The sequence below is a fragment of the Dama dama genome, chromosome 23, assembly GCF_033118175.1.
Source record: "Dama dama isolate Ldn47 chromosome 23, ASM3311817v1, whole genome shotgun sequence".
In the NCBI taxonomy this organism is placed as follows: domain Eukaryota; kingdom Metazoa; phylum Chordata; class Mammalia; order Artiodactyla; family Cervidae; genus Dama; species Dama dama.
The window spans coordinates 72,788,617-72,810,987 of record NC_083703.1 but is presented as its reverse complement, the minus strand read 5'-3'; the positions used below and the strand labels follow the sequence as shown (position 1 = coordinate 72,810,987).

The 22,371-nt window shown below is 48.5% G+C and overlaps 1 protein-coding gene across 3 annotated transcripts in view; it reads right to left on the bottom strand.

The window, feature by feature from the left end:
* Nucleotides 1-22,371, bottom strand: part of PKIG (cAMP-dependent protein kinase inhibitor gamma) — a 76,668-nt gene that overhangs the window by 2,815 nt on the left and 51,482 nt on the right. For 2 of the 3 annotated variants that reach the window (XM_061127339.1, XM_061127338.1), the window contains exons 2-3: nucleotides 19,408-19,477; nucleotides 1,364-1,537 (exon numbers count right to left, since the gene is read on the bottom strand). In XM_061127339.1, the coding sequence (XP_060983322.1) occupies nucleotides 1,364-1,514 (151 nt within the window). In that variant the 5' untranslated portion in view covers nucleotides 1,515-1,537; nucleotides 19,408-19,477. Of the gene's footprint in view, nucleotides 1-1,363; nucleotides 1,538-7,381; nucleotides 7,597-19,407; nucleotides 19,478-22,371 lie in introns of those variants that run through there. The other variant, XM_061127337.1, reaches the window with a different exon arrangement.

Sequence of the window (22,371 nt, the reverse complement as noted above, 5' to 3'; positions counted from 1 at the left end):
GACTGAGCACGCCTTGTAAGACTTGCAGGGGAAGCTGCTCGTTGCAGGGCCTACTAGAAGGTTCCTTGGCCACTCACTGTAGCTTGCACTCCACCAGGAGGGCTTCACTGAGTTGCAGCTAGCAGTACTCCTTCCTCAGGTCCCCTTCTTAACGGTCTGTCACCTGGGCAGACAGATGCCAAGGCGCCCAGATAACCTCAGGGATTTCAAATCAGATGCGGGTGGGAGCAGGCAGTAGAGGGCCTGGGTGGGTGGATGAGCCGCTACACTGAGGTCGAGGGAGGCAGAAAACAGTCCAGCAGGCAGACGCAGAGGCCTGGCAGCCAGTCCCCTGGCCGCAGGCCCAGCATGGCAGCTGGATATGCTGGTCAGCGAACAGCCACCAACCAGGCACCCCTGATATGAACCAAACACTGCCAGGCCCCAAGAGGTCAGGACGCGGATCCCAGAGGATCTCTGGGCTCTGTGGGATCATGGAGGTGGCCAGAGAGGGCGCCTCCCCGTCCTGGGAGGGCGATGAAGTCAGAGGAGACTTCTCAGCAGAGCAGTCTGGGCTATAGAACAAAGAGGAACAGCCAGACTGGCACGGGGAGGCCAGGAAGGACCAGACAGGGAGAGTGCACGGAGGCCCACTGGGGATTTTCAAGAAACGGAAGTCCCTTCCTCGGCTGGATCAGAGGCACAGGGGAGAAAGATGGGCCTGGAGGGTGGAGGAGAGCAGGTTCAGACCCGGGGAGGCTCCAGAGCCTGGGGAGATCGGGCCGCAGGACAAGGGAGGGCTGACCACAGATGGATAGGACGGTGTGAGGATGGAGGGGGAGGCTCCTGGGGCAGCCAGGACTGGGTGAAGGACGTTCTAGCGGAGGAAACTGGGAGATGAAGGGGGCCGGGGGATGAACTGGAAGAAGCACGGTGGGATGGGGGCTATAGATGAATCCTGCTGGCAGTTGTCTGGGAGGAAGGCTGCGGTGAGGGCGGGCCAGGGAGGCCCGGGCAGAGGCTGCTGTGCTGCTGGGAGCGGCCTGAGCCCGGTGGTGGCCGTGGGGACAGAGAGGAGCAGAGGGACCGGGAGGGATGGCGGAGGGGAACCGACGGGGCCTGTGGATGGGCAGGGAGGCTGAGGGGCAAGGGAAGCGCTGGGATGCCTGGCCAGAGGGCATGAGGATGGCCTGAGACGCTGGCACCCTCCCGCCTGGGGACTGGCTGCCCTCCGCCACTGACCCTGGGCAGGGGGCCCGATTTAAAGGCAGTTTCTTCTCTGAGAAAGAGGGGGCAGCCTGGGACTTAAGAGGCTGGCCCTGGAGCCCAGAAGAGGGTCTCCTGCCCCAGGTGCTCGAACCCAAGTGTGCCCGTGGGTTCCGACCTGCGCCCTCGAGGGCCAGCTCGCCCATGTCACCAGCCAGCTTCCGCACGCTCACGGCCTCGGAGTCTCCCTGGATGTCAGGGACCGCGTTCCGGCGGCCCGTCCGGTCACAGGAGATGAAGTCCGAGTAGGAGGACTCAACCTCCATCATGCCTGTCGCATAGCTCTTCAGGCCTGTGGAGGCAAGGGCAGGAGGGCAGAGGTGAGCCCAGGCGTACCCTCCAGAGAAGACCCAGCACTGGCAGCTTCTGACAAAATGACAACTGCTGCCTTGCTCATGGACCATAAAACAGAAAGCACAGGAAACTGCAAAGAACAAATGAAGTCATGCATAATTTTATACCCCCAGCTACCACTACCATTTTAAAGGACATCTTCTTTTTCCTCTAAAGTTCATGATAACCCTCTACACGCTTATCAACACTGTGTACCAGGCACTGGCCAGGGGCCACAGATGCAGCAATGAACAAGTCAGCCCCAGTCCCTGCCCTCAGGGAGCTTACAGTCTGTTGGGTCATTTAGGGTAATTAAGTTCTAACACCTAAGTAACAGCCACGGTGCTCGGGGTTTGCAGAGAGAAAGCAGTGTGCCAGAGGAACAACCAGGGCCTGACCAAGGCTGGGGGACAGGAGGTGATATTTTAGCTGAGATTCCAGGAGGGATAGGTAGAGGAGGAGTCTGGGATTGCAGGGAAGTGCAAAGGCTCTGCGGAGGGAAGGCATGGTGGGTGTTAGAAATGCAAGGGCCGTGGCACTGAGACACCCAGGACACCGCTGAGCTGGGCAGGGGCCTGTTCGCATCTGCAGCTTCTCCCTCAGGACAATCAGATCAGCATTTCCAAAGATGACTCTGGCCCCTGGAGTGAGCAGGCCCAAAAGGGGGCCAGTTACGGTATGAGAAAGATGGTGGGTGAAGGAAGGAGGTGGTGATGGTCAGACAGATTCTAGATGTGATCTGGTGGATCAATCACCAGGACTTGACGTGCAGCTGATGTTTCTGATGTGAATAATGCAGGTGGACAGAGGATGGCTTGTGAGACACCGGGTGGGCGGGGAAGAAAGACAGGTAATTAGGCTTTATTACTACAGTCAAAGTGAAAGAGATAGTGGCTCAGTCATGTCAGACTTTTTGTGACCCCATGGACTGGAGCCCTCCAGGCTCCTCTGTCCATGGGATTCTCCAGCAAGAATACAGGAGTGGACAATCATTCCCTTCTTCAGGGGATCTTCCCAACCCCAGAATTGAACCTGGGTCTCCTACATTGCAGGTGGATTCTTTACTGTCTGAGCCAGCAGAGAAAGAAGCACTGTTGTTACAGAGACGGTTACAGAGATGGTGGTCAACAGCCCTGCTGGTTGATTTTACAGCTGAGAGAGAGGAGAGCCACATATATAAAGAACCACATGCATATGAAAAAAGACCTGGAGATCATACTATAGTATGCTGTCTTTTATAGTTTACTGTTTGAAACTCCCTAAAGCATGTCATGAAGGTTCTCTATAGATGATTTTTGCACATGTGCTTGGGTATATCATAAGATATTTGAAGAGTCCCCTAGACATGAACACAACCCTGCTGGCTCAGACAGTAAAGCGTCTGACTGCAACACAGGAGACCCAGGTTTGATCCCTGGGTCGGGAAGATCCCCTGGAGAAGGGCATGGCAACCCACTCCAGTGTTCTTGCCTGGAGAATCCCATGGACAGAGGAGCCTGGCGGGCTCCAGTCCACGCAGTTGCAAAGAGTCAGAAACAACTTAGCGACTAAACAACAACAAATAGGCAGCACTAGGTCTTTATGTAAATATTTCAGCCTGTGTCTAGCTATTTCTTTAGAGTACATTCCTAGAAGTAGAATTGCTAAGCTAAAGGGAAGGGTGAAATAATGTTTAAGACACAATATTTTGACACATTTGCCTTCCTGAATGACATAATGGTATCTATAATAACCAAAGAAGATGAGTATATAAAACTCATAAGTTCAGTTCTCTTCCTATTTATATTCCCACCAGCAGCCTGTAAGACTATCCATTTATCTGCACCCTTGTCAAGAATGGATACTGCTATTATATATATTTTTAAAAGATTAATCTGCTAAGGGAATAGAAGTATCTCCCTTTGAGCACCGATGATTTTCTGAAGGCAATCAAATCACACAGTCACCACAGGGATTCTGGCCACTGGGCAGACCCTGAGTTAGGAAGCAGGGGTGGGGGAGTGGGGTCTAAGACACTGGCCTGACCATAGGAGTTCACAGTACTCTAGTTGAGATGGGCCCAGCAAATCCCAATTCCAGACATATGAAGGCAAATGCCAATGCTCTTCATAGTGTGAGGATGTTTACTGTACACAGTCAGTGACAGGGAAGCTCCCAAATGTCCCTGAAAAGGCTAGGCATTGCATGAATATAGAGTATTCAAAAAATAACCTAAACTGGGTGGACACATACTGATGGCAAAGTGTCAGAGATAAACTATTAGCTGAAAAATTCAGGGACGTTCCTGGTGGTCCAGGGGTTAAGACTCAGCCTTCTGAAGCACGGGTGTGGGTTAGACACCTGGTCCGGGAGCTAAGATTCCCACATGCCTCATGGCCAAAAAGCCAAAACATACAACAGAAACAATATTGTAACAAATTCAACGAAGACTTTAAAAATGATCCACCTCAAAAAAAAAAATTTAAAAAAGAGAAAAATGCAGATTGCAACACCTTAAAGAAAACTCAGTTTCAGCTCATACAACTCAACAACACCAAAAGAAAAACAACCCATTCGAAAAATGGGCAGAAGACCTACACCGACATTTCCCCAAAGAAGACATGCAGAGGGCCAACAGACACATGAAAAGATGCTCAAAATCACTAATTATTAGAGAACTGCAAATCAGAACTACGAGGTACCACCTCACAGAGGGTATGGAGAAAAAGGAACCCTCCTTCACTGTTGGTGGGAATGTAACTTGGTTCAGCCACTGTGGAAAACAGTATGGAGGTTCCTCAGAAAACTGACATGATCCAGCAATCCCGCTCCTAGGCATATATCCAGACAAAACTCCAATTCAAAAAGATGCATGAATTCCTATGTTCATAGCAGCACTGCTCACAACAGTCAAGACGTTGGAGACAAACTACATGTCCATTGACAGGTGAATGGATAAAGGTGTGGTACATACTCACAATGGAATACTGCTCACCCATAAAAATGAATGAAATAATGCCATTTGCAGCAACATGGATGCAACCAGAGATGATCATAGTAACTGAAGTGAGTCAGAAAGGCAAATACTATGTATGCTATCACTTATATGTAGAATCTAAAATATGACACAAATGAACCTACCTACAAAACAGAAGCAGAAACAGAGAACAGAGCAGTGGTGGCCAAGGGGAGGGGGCTGGGAGGGACAGAGTGGAAGGCTGGGGTTAGCAGATACAAGCTTTTATACATAGAATGGATAAACCAGGTCCCACTGTATAGCACAGAGAACTATATTCAATATCCTGTGATTAACCATAATGGAAAAGAATATTAAAAACAATGTATATGTGCGTGTGTATGTATAACTGAATCACTCTGCTGTATAGAAATAATTAACAAAATATTGTACATCAACCACACTTCAATTTAAAAAAAAAGAAAAGAAAGAAAGATAACCCAGTTTCTGTGGAGAACAGAGAGATACAAGAAAAACACCTTGCCGAATGTGGTACTTTATGACGAAGAGGAACTTCCACGCCTAAGACTAAATTTTTTATAACGGAAGGAGTTTGTATAAGCCCAAGTCATTGTGCAATGCTTTCAGAAAGTAACCGACATTGGCAGGAAGCTCCCGGAAAGCGCCCAGGGTGGGGCTCAGTAAGTGGTGTGTGTGTGTGTGTGTGTGTGTGTGTGTGTGTGTGTGTGTGTGTGTGAAAAAAGAGAGAAAAGAGGGACTGGCCAGTATGGAGGGCGGCACCCACATCTCCCCACAACCCCAGGCTGAGAAGAGACACCTGGAGAATGAATGAGGAGGAGACAGGGAGGCATCCCGTAGTAGGAAGAGTAAAGAAAAAGACACGTGACCTGTTCTGCTGTCAGACCTTGAGCAAGATTGCCCCCTCTGGGCCTCCAGGTCTGTGAAACAGAATGAAGGCTGGGCCAGAATTCCAAGGCAATCCCTGCAGCTCCAGCAGGGGGCGCACCAAGCCAATTTTTCTAAGCTGCCTTGAAAGAAAGAAGTTGCCCTAGTGCTGCAGGCTGCTTCTTGGCCAAAAAAAAAAAAAAAACCAACTCCAGACTGAATCTGCCAAGAGATGGTTCTTCCGTAGGTCACGGAAGGTTCACTCCTACACTCTCCCTCTGGGGAAACTGCTCAAAGCTTCAGAACTGGGGAGTGGCCTGTGGTAATAACAGTAATAACAGAATAAAATTTATAATGATAGGTCTAACCATAACAGTAAAAGCAACAGTAATCAAGTCATTATGTTTCCTGTACCTCACTTACTAAATTTCCACAGCAGCCTCTGAGGTCTGTGAGGTGAGTTTATCACCACGACCTGGGAAGGTCTGTTTCAGGTGGCAGGAGGGAGGGAGACCCTGGGCAGGCCACACCAGCAACCAAGCCCCGGCTCCTCAGGGCTTTTCCCCCAACTAGGATGTGGGCTCCACGAGAACCGGTATTTCTGTCTGGGTTGTCACCAGGCCAGGCCAAAAGGTCTAACCCCAAGCAGCTGAAAAATATGCTCTGGCTGCTCTGTCTCCAGCTTCTCGCCCAGGGCCTGGCAAACAGCAGGTGCTCAGGAAACACTTGTCAGATTAAATCTGAGTCTGTCCATCGCTCTGTCTCATCTCCAGCCCTCTTTCCCTGCCTGTGGGAACCAGTGGGAAAGGCCTCTGTTGGCCGTAGACGGCTCTGCTGATGTTCCTGTCCAGGGTCTCCAGCATCTGACACTGTGGGACGGATGGAGTTACAGGCTCCATCGGAAAGGCCAGCGTCCTGCTCGAACTGGCACCCTGGGGCTTTGGCTCCTGCCCTTGCCCAGCTGACCTTACAAGCTGCCCAGAGCAGGAGGCCAACCTCCCTGGCTCAGAGAGGGAAGTGTGCCCAGCTCAAAGGCCGATCCTGGAAGACGCCAACCGCCACGAGCGTGCTCTAGCTGCCTCCCCGCTTCCACCTCCGCAGGGATAGGTCTAGGGAACATACTATTTTCATTTTTCTGCAATATTTGTATATTTTCCCTTCACTCTCTGCTCTTAAAAGTCAACAGCAAGTGGGGAAATATGAGCAACCATCCTCAGAGTTGGAAGCTGTATCTGCAAACGGTCATTCTCAGACTCTGTTAACGACAGCATCAACGCCAGAAACTCTCTGAGGAGTGACCTGACACGATACACCAAGAAACCTCAACTTTTCTCATACCCTTGAGCCAGTAAGTCAGCAAGCTGACATGTGAGAACAGTCCCTGGCTGTATCAGCTTGCACTGCTCCTGGGGGTAAAACACAGCATCTTTCCATGTGTACTTCCTTTTCTTTGAACTGTACTCAAATCCTTTTGCCCACTTTTCTAGTAGATGGTAGCATTCCCACTGATTTGTGGGAGTTCTTTATATATTGAGACAATCAGTCTTTTACAATAAGAAGCATTACAAGTATTTTTTGGTTTTTGTTCCCTGATTTTATTTCTCTGTGTGCACACTTTTTTTTTTTTTTTTCATATTCATGTAGTCAAACTGATCCATATTTTACTGCATGGTTTTCGGGTTCTGGATCATACTTAGAAATGTCTTCCCTACTCCAAGATTAGTGAAGAATTCTCTCTTGCTTATTTCTTGTACTTTCGTGGCTTTATTTTTCATATTTAAATCTTCGATTGAGCTCGAGTTTGCTATGAGGTATGAGGTAGGGAATCTACCTTAATTTTTCCCACTTGTCTCAAAACATCTTGTAGAATCATCAAATTGAAACGGCTCCCTGAGCTCACAGAGACAAACTTCTCATTAATAGCTGGGGGAAAGTGAGGTTCAGAAAAGGAAAGTGACTCACCCAAAGTTCTTGATCCAGCCATCTGACCTCCTAGTCCAGAGCTCTTTCTCTCATGCCTTGCTGCACCCCTGGGGGTCGTGGTGCCCAGTGATACGACCCATCTCTCGAGGGCGTGTGGTTGCCAGGAGGCCTCCAGCACCAGTGTGCAGCCCACGTCACTGTTTATGAGCTCAGAGACCTTGGACAACTGCCTCCATTTCTCAGGATCCCAGTGTCCTCCCCAGCCATACAGGGATAACAGTAACACCTTCTGCTTAGGGGGCTGTTGTGAAGTCAACGGGACAGTGTGCTCAAAAAGAGTCTGATAAGATGCGCGCAAGGGAAGAGGCTCACAATAAGTCATTACTACAGTCCATTCTCACTGGGTGACTTATCAGTAAAACTGTCCTACTGACGCTTTCTTTCAGCTTCTTTGTTTTCACTCTGTGTTTAGTGATGCACAGAAGCCAAAACTCACACTTCCTGCTTTTGTGCTTCACGGTGCTGAGTGAATTAAGTTCCACAAAAGTGACGCCCTGACTGACATGTGGACTGCTGCATCTGATAGACCTAGCACAGAGGTGAAGCCCAATGAATATTTCATAAATGAGTGAATAATAGAAGACGGTCTAGATTCCAGAGCAGAGCAAAGACTATGCAGCTTTGCCTTATAACAGGGGCCAGAGGTCTGGCTCAGTCTCCTCACAGCAGGGTGACCACCCGCCACCGCTCCCCGACCCCTGGGACCTTCCCTCTCTCCCAGCTTCCTCTCCCTCCATCAGAATAATCAGGTTGAAATATGGTCCCTAAATGTCTTCCAGTCCTGAAATTTCATTCACTTATTCATTCAGTGTTTACTGAGTACTTTTTATATGCCAGGAACTACGCCAGGTATGGGGTATGCATTGGAGCCAAAAAGATATTTACAATGTGATAACAGAAAAGGGCACCAGAAATCAAAGCTACAATGAGATGTCACCTCATGTCGGTCAGAATGGCCATCATCAAAAAGCCTACAAATAATAAATAATGGAGAGGGTATGGAGAAAAGGGAACCCTCCTATTCTGTTGGTGTGAATGTAAATTGATACAGCTTGGAGAACAGTACGGAGTTGCCATGTGACTCCTGGACATATATCTGGAGAAACTTCTAACTTGAAAAGAAACAAGCACCCTAAAGTTCAGAGCAGCACTATTTACAACAGGCAAGACATGGAAGCAACCTACATGTCCATCAACAGATGAAGATGTAGTATGTGTATATACATGTACACACATATATATATAATGGAATATTTCTCAGTCATAAAAAAGAATGAAATAATGCCATTTGCAGCAACATGGATGAACCTAGAGATTATCACACTAAATGACGTAAGTCAGGCAAGAGAAAGACACATACAATATGATATCACTTATATGTGAATCTAAACTAATGGTACAAATAAACTCATTTATAAGGCAGAAATAGACTCACAGACACTCACAGACATAGAAAACAGACTTAGGGTTTCCAAAGGGAGAAGGGGAGGGAGGAATAAATTTGGAATTTGGAATTAACAGGTACATACTATACTATACATATGATAGATAACCAGCAAGGACCTACTATATTAGACAAGGAACTATATTCAGTATCCTGTAATATCCTATAATGGGAAAGAATCTGAAAAAGAATATATATCTGTGTGCATATATATATACATGAGACTGAAGATATATATATATATATGAGAGACTGAATCGCTCTGCTATACACCTGAAACACTGTAACTCAACTATACTTTAATTAATAAAAGAGAGAGGGGCATTAACAAATAAACAAATCTATCATCAGGGACTGTGGTAAGTGTTGTGGAGGAAGAGAACAGGTTTCTCTGTGTGGGGGTGGTTCAGTTCAACACTGTATGGTCAGGAAAGGCCTCCTTAAAGATGTGATCCTGCACTGAGGTCCACAGGAAAGTCAGAGAGAGGGTGATTTAGGCAGAGTCAACAGCCAATCTGGGAATAAGTGATCTACTGTCTTCTATCTCAGCTTGAGCCCTGAGCAGTGCTCAAGCCTGACGCTCTTCTGCTCCTCCTCATCTTTGGGAGGTTTGGGGGCCTTCCTTGGGGTGAAGGTTTTGGCCCTGAAAAGGAAGAGGCTTTGGGCTCACCTTCCCAGACCCTTGGTGGCCTGGGGCCAGAGGCTGCGCGCTCGCAGGTGCTTGCCCAGGTGCTGTCTGGTTTCCCCACAGGAAGCCGTCTTCTCCCTTTGGTTGTTATTCTCCCCCCAGCTCTGTAAACTGAAGAGGCCCCAGCCTTTGCCAAGAGCTACACAGTCTGTTCCAAGTCTGCAGCTATTAGTCCTCATAGCTCAGGCAGATTCCATGACAGCGCCAAATTGTTTTCCAAATATACCAGAAAGGTCATTTCCTGTTTTTTTTCTTTTTAAAAAATTAAGTATTTGCAGAGACCGTACAAATAAGAAAGCAGACCCTTCTGCAGTGGACACGGAGCAGACAGTGGGACTTAGTCCCCTGGGACAGGCCTCCTCAGGGGTGAACATGCTTTCTAAGGCTCCTCTGAGGGAAAGCAAGGGCTGTGGAAACCTGATGGAAATACCAGGGCCTGCCGAGCTGGCATTCCTCAAATTCAGAGGAAGCGGCTTTTCTCTGTGATGAGAAGCCAGACCCAGAGAAGCACTGAGGCAGGCAAAAAAAAAAAAAAAAGGCCAGGGCCCCAGACTGAGTGCATTCCCAGAACCTGGGAAAGGGCAGGGCAGTGGTTCTGAGAACGTGCCTCCGTCTGCTGGGGACCAGCCCCGAGCTCTACCTAGTCCCTGAGGGACACACCCAGGGCGGAGTCTCCAGAGAGGAACCCTCCTACCAGGGCAGCACCTGATGCCCCCAGGGAGGCATCCTTTCGAGGCAGCTGGGCAGGGCCTTGGCCTCTGCACCCAGGGGCCCCAAGCCACGCGGCCGGGGGGCAGGCGGTGGAGAGACCTGCTTTGGGAGGGAAGTGGGGCGGTGCTGACTCACAGAGGTCTCCACGGACGCCCTTCTCCTCAGGCCACTCTCCGCGGGGGGCCTGCAGACCCCACACCCTCTGGGCCTCCCTCCAGCCTCACGGGCCACTTTTTAACCTGGTCCGTGCAGGCGCCTGTCAGGGTCCTCCACGTGAGAGGCCCCCACCCTAGCACCAGGCCGCCTCTGCCCCTAAGAGTCCGTGTGGATGGCTCCCCAGGCCTCTCTTCAGAGCTCTAGAACGGGCAGTCTAACCGCCTACTCCGCCCTTCCCCTGAACGTCTCACCAGCATTTCCAGCTTCACGTGTCCGGTCACAAGCCTGCTCCCCCCAGCCACCCCCCAGGTCAGTGACGGAACCAGATGTCGAGGCTGCTCAAGCTGGAAACCTGGGGCCGCCCCTGGGGAACGGAGTATTCTCCTTCTTCACTCCCGGTCCGGTCTGTCACCGGGTCCGGTCGCTTCTACTTGCGTAACTGAGCCTGAATGGGCCCCGTCTCCTGTCCACCTCCTGCTCTCCATCCCTGCTCACGTGCGCCCCTAGCGGCGGCATCGCCTCGCCACCTCGCTGCTCCCCGCTTGCCCTCGACCCAAGGTCTGCGCTCGCCACGAGGGCCAGGGCACGGTACGCGCCTCAGACACTGGGTCCCGTGGTTCCCCCGCTTCATCCGGCCTTGGTTGCTATAGCTTTTCACATCTGGCCAAGTCCAAGCTCTCTACACCAGCCCCTGACATCCCGCACTGACCCGGCCCCGCCCTCTGTGAGCTTTTGCCTCGTTTCCACCTTCTTCGCAGCCCATTCGGGTCTTTAATTCCTCATACTAGCTCTTCCGGACTTCAGGGCCTTCATGAGACAGCGTGCTCTGCCTGGAACGTTCTCTGTCACTTTTCTTTTTATAGAGCCTCTTAAATGGATTCCTGACCCTGCCTTTTTAGGCACTCCTGCTCTGGGACCCTGACACGGGGCCCTGCAGGTCACCCAGCTGCGTGTGGGCTGAACACCTGGAATCCTGCGTGGTACGGTGACTCCGCGAGGGCCTGGGGTCGCTCAGCTGCTGTCCCTAGAGCTGCGCACCTCAATGGCCACAGAATCCTCTTCTGGAAAATGGGGGTGTGCCAACTGCCTGGAAAGGAGCTCGTGGGGGATAATCAGAGCCGGCAATTACCAAGTCCTGACTGCCTGCCACACTGCTGAGCATCTTACAGGCATCTCACTTAATCTGACAGCAACTCTCTGGGGTAGGAAGCATTACTACTTCTGTCCTACACAGGAGGAAGCTGAGGTACTGAGAGGCTAAGTACTTGCCCAAGGTCATACCATCCTCTGAGTGTGGAGGAGGAGGGAGCCTGTACTATTGGGACAGGAAGCACAGAAATGAGCATCAGGCCTGGCAGGCAGTAAGGATTCATTGAAACCCGTCTACTTCCCTTTCTCCCCTTTTTTCTCCTCTATCCCCCACCTCATAACAAGGCATTTCTGAAGGAAGGACAAGAAAGCAATGAAGTCCTAGGAAACCATTTTACAATGCTGGCGAAAGCATATACCCAGATGCACTTTACCCAGGCTTAAGCAAAATCTGTTGAGAATGTTTGACTGTAAATGTAAAATCTTACGAACCTATTCAGTGACGTTGAATTGATTCTTTGAACTCTGCCACAACAAATTCTAATTTTTGTAATCTAACTTTGGTGAACAAGTATTGGGGGTACACATTTCAAAAACCCTCGCCCACTCTGCCACTGTGTCTCCCCCTATGGCTAGGCAGTGTCAGCACTTCATGGAGGGCTGGGGTTGGGATTTTGGGATGGTGATACAAGCTCTTCAATCCACGGGAGTCTGGCTTCTACGGAGCCTTGGGAAAGAAGCAGAATATAGCCCAACAATATTACTGCTTGGAGACTGAGTCTCCCTGGGTCTCCTGTGGTTTGCACATTATCTGTACTTGGTGAGGGCTCTGCTAAAACACAAGGTTCCCAGAGGCCAGCAGTCCCGGCTGGAATGTGGAAGGAGGACCGGAAGGTGAAGTGAGATCACTTCCCAACAGGCTGGCCAGAGCTCCAGTGGCTGGACTGAGCTCCAGCTCTGCCGATGCCAGGATGGGGGCCTTTGGGCCAGGTTCTTGTCTCTCCAACCTCGGGGGTCTCAAGTGTAGAAGGAAGGGGTAAGCTGGGCATCCCTGTGGTGTTTCTGAAACACATCTACAAGTTCTTTGACATTTCTCTTGTCAAGAGGTGGAGTGTAATTTGTATCCTTGTAAATGAGCTGGTTGTCGTGACTTGCCTCTAACTAACAGAGTACAAGTGAAGTGATGATGTGTGACTTCCAAGATGGGGTCAGAAAAAGTCTCACAGCTGCCATCTGGCTCTCTCTTGGGACACTTGTCTTGGGAGCTTTGAGCTGCGTGTAGGAAATCTGAGGCTGCCACGTTTTGGGGAAGCCCAAACCAGTCATATGGAAAGGTCCTGGGGTGGCCATGGAGGGAGATACAGCAGGTGGCCCCAAGCCGGCTCCTCGAGGCTCCGACACCAGCCACCACCTGCAACTGCATGGGAGGTTCAAGCCAGAAGTGTCCAGCTGGGCGGCTCCCAAATTCCTGACCCACAGGAAAGAGCATGGAAGCTAACGCGTCACTGCCGTCGTTTTAAACCACTGAATACTGGCAGTGGAGTGTTACGTGGCAGTGGATAAACAGGGTGAGTTCTAACGTGACTTCCAGCTAGGGGTCCCTCTACAGTACCTCTAAAAGTCTACAGAAAACATGCCCCAAAGCCATGATGGAGAATGAAAAGAAGCAAGATATAATCTACAATATGAATTCATTCATCTATTCATGTAATGAAATATTACTGATCACTCAGTGTATACCAGGCTTGGGACCAGGTGCCACAGATACAAAAGCAGTGAGACACCAGGGGCCCCAGAGGGACAGTCAAGGTCTACTTAGGGAGGTTGACTCAAACACTGTAATTCTTAACCAGGGATGAAGGGCAGGGGTGCACATACCAGAATTCCAAAATCACTGGTGAACCACAGCTTCAAACTATCCCTTCTGCCTCCCCTGGGGAATCTGACAATGATCCAGAGGCGGATGCAGTGTGTGTGTTGTCGCTGATGACCACTGCCCATATCAGCCTCTGTTCCTGATGGAAGGTGTCATGGCCCACACACATGATGAGAGAGGAGAGACTTTAGGGACTGATTCTGCACAGGAATCTTTTAAAACTTTAAGAGTCTGAAAAGCTTGGTTGCTAGGAGCTGTAACAATAAGATGTACAAGGCAGAGTGGGCTCAGAAACCAGCCACTTACACACAGTCACTAACTTTAAAGAAATAACCCCCTCCACTCCTTTATACTTACTGCTCACTGGGCACCCAGGATTCAGCAAGGAATAGAACAGTCTCTGCCCTCAGGAAGCTCACGCTCTGTTGGAGTGACTCATACTCACGAGCAAACAGAACAACCATCAGGGGCACCAGTGCCTCAGAGAAAACTGCAAGAGGGCAAGGGGCAGGGGGTTCTCTCAGAGCAGACGGGGAGCCCCTCTGGGGGAGGGACATGGGTGCAGAGCCTTGGGGGGGATACCGAGGTAAGTGTGCCAGGCAGAGGGAACAGCATGCAAGAGGCGGGGCCCCCCTGGTGTCCAGCAAGAGGACACGGAGGCCGTGGGGCTGGTGCGCAGCGAGTTGGGGAGAGAGAAGGCTGAGGGTGGCTGGGGCCTTGCAGGGCCTTGGAGGATAAGAGCTGACCTGGAGTTTTGCTCCGATTTTGACTTCACCCTTTCAGGGCCATTCCCAGACGAATGCATTAATGCTCCCTTCCACGCCAGTTCTCAGAGTCCCCTCCCCACACCACCCCCCAACCTCGAGTGGACGGGGAGTTAGGCCTGAGGACATCTCATCACACACCCCTCACAGGCACAGACACTATTGACCCAAAAGCAGGGCCAGCTGGGGTGGCGGGGGGCCTCCAGTCTTCAGCTAAAGGAGAGACAAGGTTCTCATTCCATTCCTCCTGTCTCTGGAGAGAAGCAGAGCTCAGAATCCACACAGCACAACACTGGAGAGGACCGAGGCAACAAGAGAACCTGGCAGAGTCACATGTCTCCAAGCCAGGGACCGTCCAACCTGAGCAGCTGCTGCTGCTGCTGCTAAGTCGCTTTAGTCGTGTCTGACTCTGTGTGACCCCATAGACGGCAGCCTGCCAGGCTCCCCCATCCCTGGGATTCTCCAGGCAAGAACACTGGAGTGGGTTGCCATTTCCTTCTCCAAAGACCTGAGCAGAGACACAGGAAAAGACCCTGATGCTGGGCAAGATTGAGGGCAGGGGGAGAAGGGGGCCACAGAGGATGAGATGGTTGGATGGCATCACTGACTCGATGGACATGAGTTTGAGCAAGCTCCAGACAGGGAAGCCTGGCATGCAGCAGTCCATGGGGCTGCACAAAGTCAGACACAACAGTGACTCAACAACATCAGGTTCTCCTGTGCCTTTGGCCCAGAGTCTGCACAAGATTCCAGTCCCTCGGTTCAGTACCCCAGCCCTCAGCCCCCTACCTCCAGGCATAGGGTCTTCAGGGGATGGCCAGCCCCCAGGGCCCAGTGACCCCTTCCCTGACCCAGCAGAAGATAAGGGCTTCCTGCTTTGCTGTCCCAGGTGTCCCATATCTGCCCATATGTGCCCACCTGTCCCATATCTGCCTTCCCCACTGGCTTCAGGAGGACAGGCATCGCTTCTGGTCACTATCCCCGCCACATAGCACAGTGTGTGACACATGGAAGATGCTCAGTAAATGCATCCATAAGAACGCACTAATGAACAAACAAAATAAGCAATGAACATGTGCACTCTCAAGCCAGTGATGAAAACAACCACCCGAGCCCTGGTCCCTGACCCAACAAATAACAAAGGGAATAATAAACTAAAAATGGTACTATTTACAGGGTATACGTGCTATGCGTCGGGTATGGTCAAGAAGTGCTTCTTGGTAGCCCTGTACAATTAGGCCCCTTTTACACACGGCGAGGATGTATGGGAACCCACCCCGCCCTGCACGCCCAGGTGCCTGGCTCCTAGGCCCAAGGCCTCAAAGGTGGTGGCTCCCTTTGGCTCGGGGAAGCAGAGGACAGGTGAGTTGAAAGGGGCTGAAACGGCAGGAAGGACTGAGGTTCCTGGAGAAGGAGAAGGAGGTTCCCCTTGGTCTTCCTTGAGACCTTCTTTCCACCTAGTCACCTGACCTTCGAGGGCTCTGCTCCAGCTCTGAGAATCACAGGATGCTCCTTCTCTCCTTGAGGGACCCCTTCAACACCTACAGAGTATGCACTCTTCCCAGCACTGGGACTGAAGCTACCTTGGGAGGCCCTGCATTACTGAACCCTCACAATGGACAGCCCATGGCTCGGAGAAGTCATATGAGTCCCCTGAGGTCCTCTGACCAGTTACTGACCGAATCAGGCCTTGAACCTGGGTTTCCTCCGCCCCGATTCCGAGCGCCTTCTCTAGGATGGTGCATTCTGGGGATGGCTCTGTATCGAGGGGGTGGACACGGCATCTGTCTCATCCTTAACAGAGGACTGTTCTGTCACCAAACTCCCTGCCCCTCTGGCTGGTCTCAGCGCAAATGACCCCGGCCCCCTGGGCCCAGGAAGGCCAGGCGCTCTACTGACCGGGATGAGGAGTGTGCGGAGGGACTGACCGAGCGCCCACACTGTGCCCGCAGCACAGCACCCAGGAAATGCTTTCGGAAGGAACGAGTGAGGTAGGAGAGACACACAGTGGATCCGCCAACCTGAAAGAGTCCAAGAGAGCGTGTGTGGTACGCACGCAACCGCCACGCGCCTGACGAGGTCCTGCCCTGAATCTCAGAGTGATGGGCAACAAGCGTAGGGCCCCTTCATTTAGACAGCTAGAGCCAGGCAGAGAGAGAAAGCGAGCCGGGGACTCTGGCGACAGGAAAGAGATCCCATGGCCGAACCGCCGCTGGTTCTGACGCCACTGGAGACCATCATCGTCTTACAGCTGCTCGCTGAGAAAAGCCCACTCGACAGGTGATGCTGAGAAGTGGAAATGACTCAGAGAAACTTGTCTCTTGTCAGTCCTAAATTTGAGCATATCAAAGATAAGCTCGTAGCTTCTTTAGCTAATAAAACCATTTATAAAATACATTAGAGTCAAATTTCATTTGTCTAATTATTCCTCAGGGAATGACTCACTCCAGATCACCAAGATTCCCACACTGTTACTCTTTTAAGCATCAGAACCTTCTGTGGAGACAGAAAGCAGACTGGTGGTTGCCTGGGACTGGGGAGGCTGGGGGGCTTGGGAGGGTGATGAGTTCAGAATGTGGGGTTTCTTCTGAGGGGAATGAAAAGGTTCTAAAATGATCATGGTGACAGATATGCAACTTTGAAATATACTGTAGGCCAATGAATTGTACATACTTTAAATGGGTGAACTGTGTGGCATGTTAATTATCTCAGTAAAGTTGTACCAAAAAAAAAAAACCTGTATCTGAATTAAAATGGAGAGAGACTCTTCTCAGGCACTGCGCTAATGCATTAGCGTATTACCCACTAACCTTTTCTTAATGATTTAAGATCAGTGCTGTGTGCATAGTTTTTAGTATCTTGTATAACGTGGCAATCTTCTCAGTATTATAAGATACAGAGTGATTTGACCTACTCTGCAGAATGCACTGTTTTTTTCTAAAATCGGTGAATTTACTTTCACCATAAAGCTTGGTGGTTAAGCTCATGTACTTGGGTCATGTACCACTTACTGACTGTGTGACCCCTGGTGAATTACAAGATTTTTCTGTGCTTCAGTTTCTCCACACGTAAAATAAGAGCTTCAACCTACATGGGAAGTTGTGATGATCAAATAAGATAGGGTATACAAAGCACTGGATGCTGTTCCTGGTGGTGGTAAACCAGACTGAAATTCAGCTATCCATCAACACTGTTCCCACTGGCTGGCTTCCCAGGTGCCTCAGCGGTAAAGAACTTGCCTGCAGATTCATCTGCGTCCAGGGGCTTCCCAGTGGCACTGAACCAGAACAGGACACAAGCCTGGCGGCTCAGGAAGGAGATGCAGGAGACTCGGGTTCGATCCCTGGGTTGGGAAGTTCCCCTGGAGGAGGAAATGGCAACCCACTCCAGTATTCTTGCCTGGAAAATCCCATGGACAGAAGAGCCTGGCGGGCTCCAGTCCACGGGGCCGCAGAGAGTTGGACACGCCTGAGCATACAGAAAGAGCACTGTTCCCACTGCTGTAACGCCCCTCTGAGCCATAGACTCAGAAACCAGAAAACCCCCAAAGTGTGCTCAGTGAGATGAAGCAGGGGCTGGGGTGCAATTTTGTGATTAGACTTTGGGACATGCCATCAGATGGCTGTAAGCTCCAGCGATATTAGCTAGTTTGTCCCAGTTCACCCCTAAACAGAAAAACCTAGATGAAGTCGCCCAAGATATCCTGGCATAAGGAAGGCTGGTGCCTAAGGAGACCCGGGACCCTGAAACACTCGGGGCTGTCTCTTGACCATGCGTGCGTGCTCAGTCGCTAAGTCGTATCCGACTCTTTGCAACCCCAGGTACTGGAGCCCGCCAGGCTCCTCTGTCCATGGGATTTCCCGGGCAAGAATACTGGAGTGGATTGCCACTTCCTTCTCCAGGGGATCTTCCCAAATCAGGGATTGAACCCACATCTCCTGCATTAGCAGGTGGATTCTTTACCACTGAGCCACCAGGGAAGCCCCTCTCTAGACCACTGATTCTTAACATTCAGAGGTCACAGACACATCTGAGAATCCAAGGAAAGCTATAGATATTTAGCCCAGGAGAGTATGTGTGTGTATACATACAAAACTGTACCCATGTTTACAGGAAAATCTTGAATCCCAGAAGAAGCCTGTTTAAATCCATTGGCTCTAAACCTCACATAACCCTAGCATCCTCAAGGTTCAGTGGCTAGGTCCCAGTGCTCCCACAGCAACTGGAACAGAAGGCCCTCTGACCTTGGCCAGATAAACAGTCCTGGGAGCTGGCTGCCACATCCAAGTCACTGCAAACATCTGTATCCAGGGGCTTCCCAGCGTCATCGAGTCAGAACAGGACACAAGCCTGGTGGCATGGGAAGCTGCTACAGGGCAAGGCCCAAATGCCTTGCTGATAAGCAGCTGGGGAGTTTCAGACCCAGGGCAGCTGCCTGCCAGATAAGATCCTTTCTCTGCCAACAGAAGAGGAATCTTAGGAGTGGTGTTAGAGGCAGGCTGGGCCATGAGAGGGAAATCGAAGGAGCTGGAAATCCCCCAAACTCCCAGGACTACTAGGACTTGGACAGTGAAATAAAAAATGGAGATTCTGCCCAAATGCAAGAAGATGGAGCTGGAAAGGGGTAGAAAAGTTGGGGGCAAGGGAGGTGGGTGGGCCACGGATCAGAGGCTGTTAAAAAATGTTTAGATACCATAAAGATACGAACACTGACCCAAGGCAGCCATACTTCCAGGCAGAGGATCTATGAACTGCATTCTTCTTCCAGCTGGAAGGGACCCGCACCATCTCTCCTCATCAGATCACTGGGCTGTACTTGCTTCTTTGGGCTTGGTTTTGCCTGCTTTTGCTTCTGTACCACAGTATTAAAATCCCCATCATGTGCCCTGGTCTTTATGAAAATACTTTTACAACAAACAACTGGTGGATGAGGAAGTTGGCATCGCACCCAGATTTGCTAATAACTCCTGTGTATGAGTCCATCTGCTTAAGTAGATGGTTGAAGAAACCCATTCTCTTGTAAGCCACCGAGGTAAATTGTCTTTCTGATTCTCTACAGCATCAGAGAAATGGTGTAAATGGAATCATGACTGAAACTGTAGTGCGATTTTACGTAACTTCTGAAAAGGGCCATCCTGCCTTTCCCTCATGGGACACTGAGTCCTCTCTGATTTCATTTGGAACCAATTCCTCTTCCTTCTTCAAACGGAAGTAAGAGTATTCAGGCAAACACTCGTGATGCTACAGCAGAGTGGTATGAACAATGGGACTACCCACCTGGTTTAGTTTCTTTTTCCTGCTCGCATCTCTTCAGATTTTCCACTGTTGACTAATCAATGTGGAAATTCTAAGGAACCAGAAGAAAAACAAAAATTAGAGCCAGACATCCCCTAGGGCTGTAAACTGAAGCAGTCTTTTACGAATACAAGTTCACAATATCTATCAATCTATTAACTGTGTACATCCTTTGGCTCACTCAAACATCTGAAAATTTATCCTATAGATAGGTTCACATAAGTTTAAAAAAAAATGTCCAGTAAAACATAATGTGTAAAAGTAAAAAAAAAAAAAAAAAAGGAAACAAGTTACTAGGAAAAAGAGTTAAATTATGATATCAACGCAGGGAGGAACTATACAGCCATTACAAAGAACAGCGGAGATTTTGTTGTACTGACATGGGAAAACGTACATACTCTGGTGTTTAAAAAACTGTAAAATTGTATATACTATTGTCTATCTAGTTAAAAATGAACATGATTGTTTATCCTTAGAAAAAAAGTACAGCATTTGTGTATATACACACTTTTTGTATCTATATTAGAAAAAGGCAAACAGCAAACCAAAAACAGCAGCTCCCCCTGGGACTCAGAAACCGAGGGGAGAGAAATGAAAGGCTTTCAGTTTTTACACAAACTGTTTCTGTTGCAGCTGAAAACTTTCATTAGAGGCACACACATTTTTCGTAGTCACTATACATACTATTTAAATGCTAAAGTATCAAGAGTAAGGGCAAAAGGCATTTTTGGACAAAGACTAAGCAAGTTTACCATTGACAGACTCCAAAACATTCTCCAACAGAAGAGAAAGTGAACACAGAGTATCAGTGTGATTTTAGGATCAACAGTGAGCAAAAGCAGTAAGAATATGGTTACATTTAAACAAGTACCGACTGAGTGAAACAAAGCTAAACGAGGAGATAAAAACAAACTTGACAGTATTTGACAATGATAACATGTAAGATGGAACCGAAATCAGAGATAAATATTCCAAGGCCCTTGATTATTCAGGACAAAGAAATGCTATTTTATTTTAGATAACTCATCCATGATGTATACTGAAATTTTAAAAACAACAAAATATAGAAATAGAACGCATGAGTCCAAACCAGTTAGTATGTTCCTGGGTAGAAAAGTCTAGTTATCCCAAAATGCCATCCTTACCAAATTTACTATATAATCTTAATTAAATTCCAATAAGAATACCAATAGGTTTCTTGGATGGGGGAATGAAAAAAATTACTTTAGAGTTCATATGGAATCAGTTCAGTTCAGTTCAGTTGCTCAGTCGTGTCCAACTCTTTGCAACCCCATGAATCGCAGCATGCCAGGCCTCCCTGTCCATCACCAACTCCCGAAGTCTACCCAAACCCATGTGCATTGAGCCGGTGATGCCATCCAGCCATCTCACCCTCTGTTGTCCCCTTCTCCTCCTGCACCCAATCCTTCCCAGCATTAGGGTCTTTTCCAATGAGTCAACTCTTCGCATGAGGTAACCAAAGTAAGCATTCAAGAAAATTAGCCAAGGACTAAAGAAAATTATAAAAGGTAAATAGAGGATTTGTCTTAAAATTTTAAAAAGTTACTATAAAGACATAATAACAAAAAGATACAGAATTAACAGAAGAATAGACAAATAAGTTGTGGGCTAGAATACCAAGTTCAGAAACATACCATAAAGGAACTTATTAATGACAAAGATGGGTTTCAATACAAAACAGAAAAGATGGTGTATTTAATAAATGCTGCTGGCCTATCTAGAACAAAGCCTGATCATTACTCCTCACTATGCACAAACATAAATTCCAAAGGGATTAAAGGTTCAGGATTAAATTAATGAAAGCCGTATAAGTATTAGAAAAACATTTACTAAAATATTTATGTAACTTTGAGGTGGGGAAATTATTCCTAAACAAGGCAAGAAATTCAGGTACTATGAAGAGCAATACAGAAACAAATTAATAAATAATAGATTAGGAAAATTATTTGCAACACATATGGGATCTTTAATACATAAACACATTAAGAGCTCCTACCTGTGCTTGAGAAAAGGCAAACAATTCATAGGAAAATGGGCAAAGGAAATTCACAGATGAGGAAAATGAAAAGCTCACTTAACATGCAACAATGCTCAATCTCACCAAAGAATATACAAAAGTAAGATGCCATTTCCCCATCAGCTTGGTCACAAATAAAACAAGAGAGATGAAGGGAGAGATGGACAGAAGAGAGAGTTCCTAATGCTGGTAAAGACTTAAGGAAATGGAAGTGCTCACATGTGGCCGGGGAGAACGTAAACTATTAGAACTCTTTGTAAAGTAGGATTATATTATCAACCAAGATATCAAGTATGAATACCTTTTAACCCAGCAATACTATTTTTGAAAATATAATCTATAAAAGTAAAAGCACCAGTGAAGAAAGATATGTACATGAAGATATTTAATGCAACAAGATTTTTAATAAGAAAAAATGGTAGTAACTCGAGTATCTGCCAAAGGAGAACTGGTTGAATATATTGTGGTACCTCTAGATCTATAGCCCTGAAGTTATTTAAGCTTGAACTGGCTTTGTACCTACACAGGATGCATTATTTAGTGGGAAAAATAAACTGTAAAATAACGAAGTACAATCCCACTTCTGACAAAACACAATAACCACATACATACACAAAATATCCATCTACACGGGAGCTCGGAGAAAGGTATGGAAGGATGTACACCAAACTAACTACCCTGGGTATCTCAGAAGGATGGAAATGGGGAGCAGGAGGAGAGGAGAGATTATAAACTTTCTCTGTATACATCTTCAAATTATTCAGTTAGTTACAATGAGCACATGCATCTCCAGGGGAAATCAATGAAGAAAGCAAAAACAACAACAAAGAAATAAACACACGAGCGCAGAGCCATACAGTACAGCAAACTATGTCACCCGCCACCCGTTCATCTTTACATGGCACAGT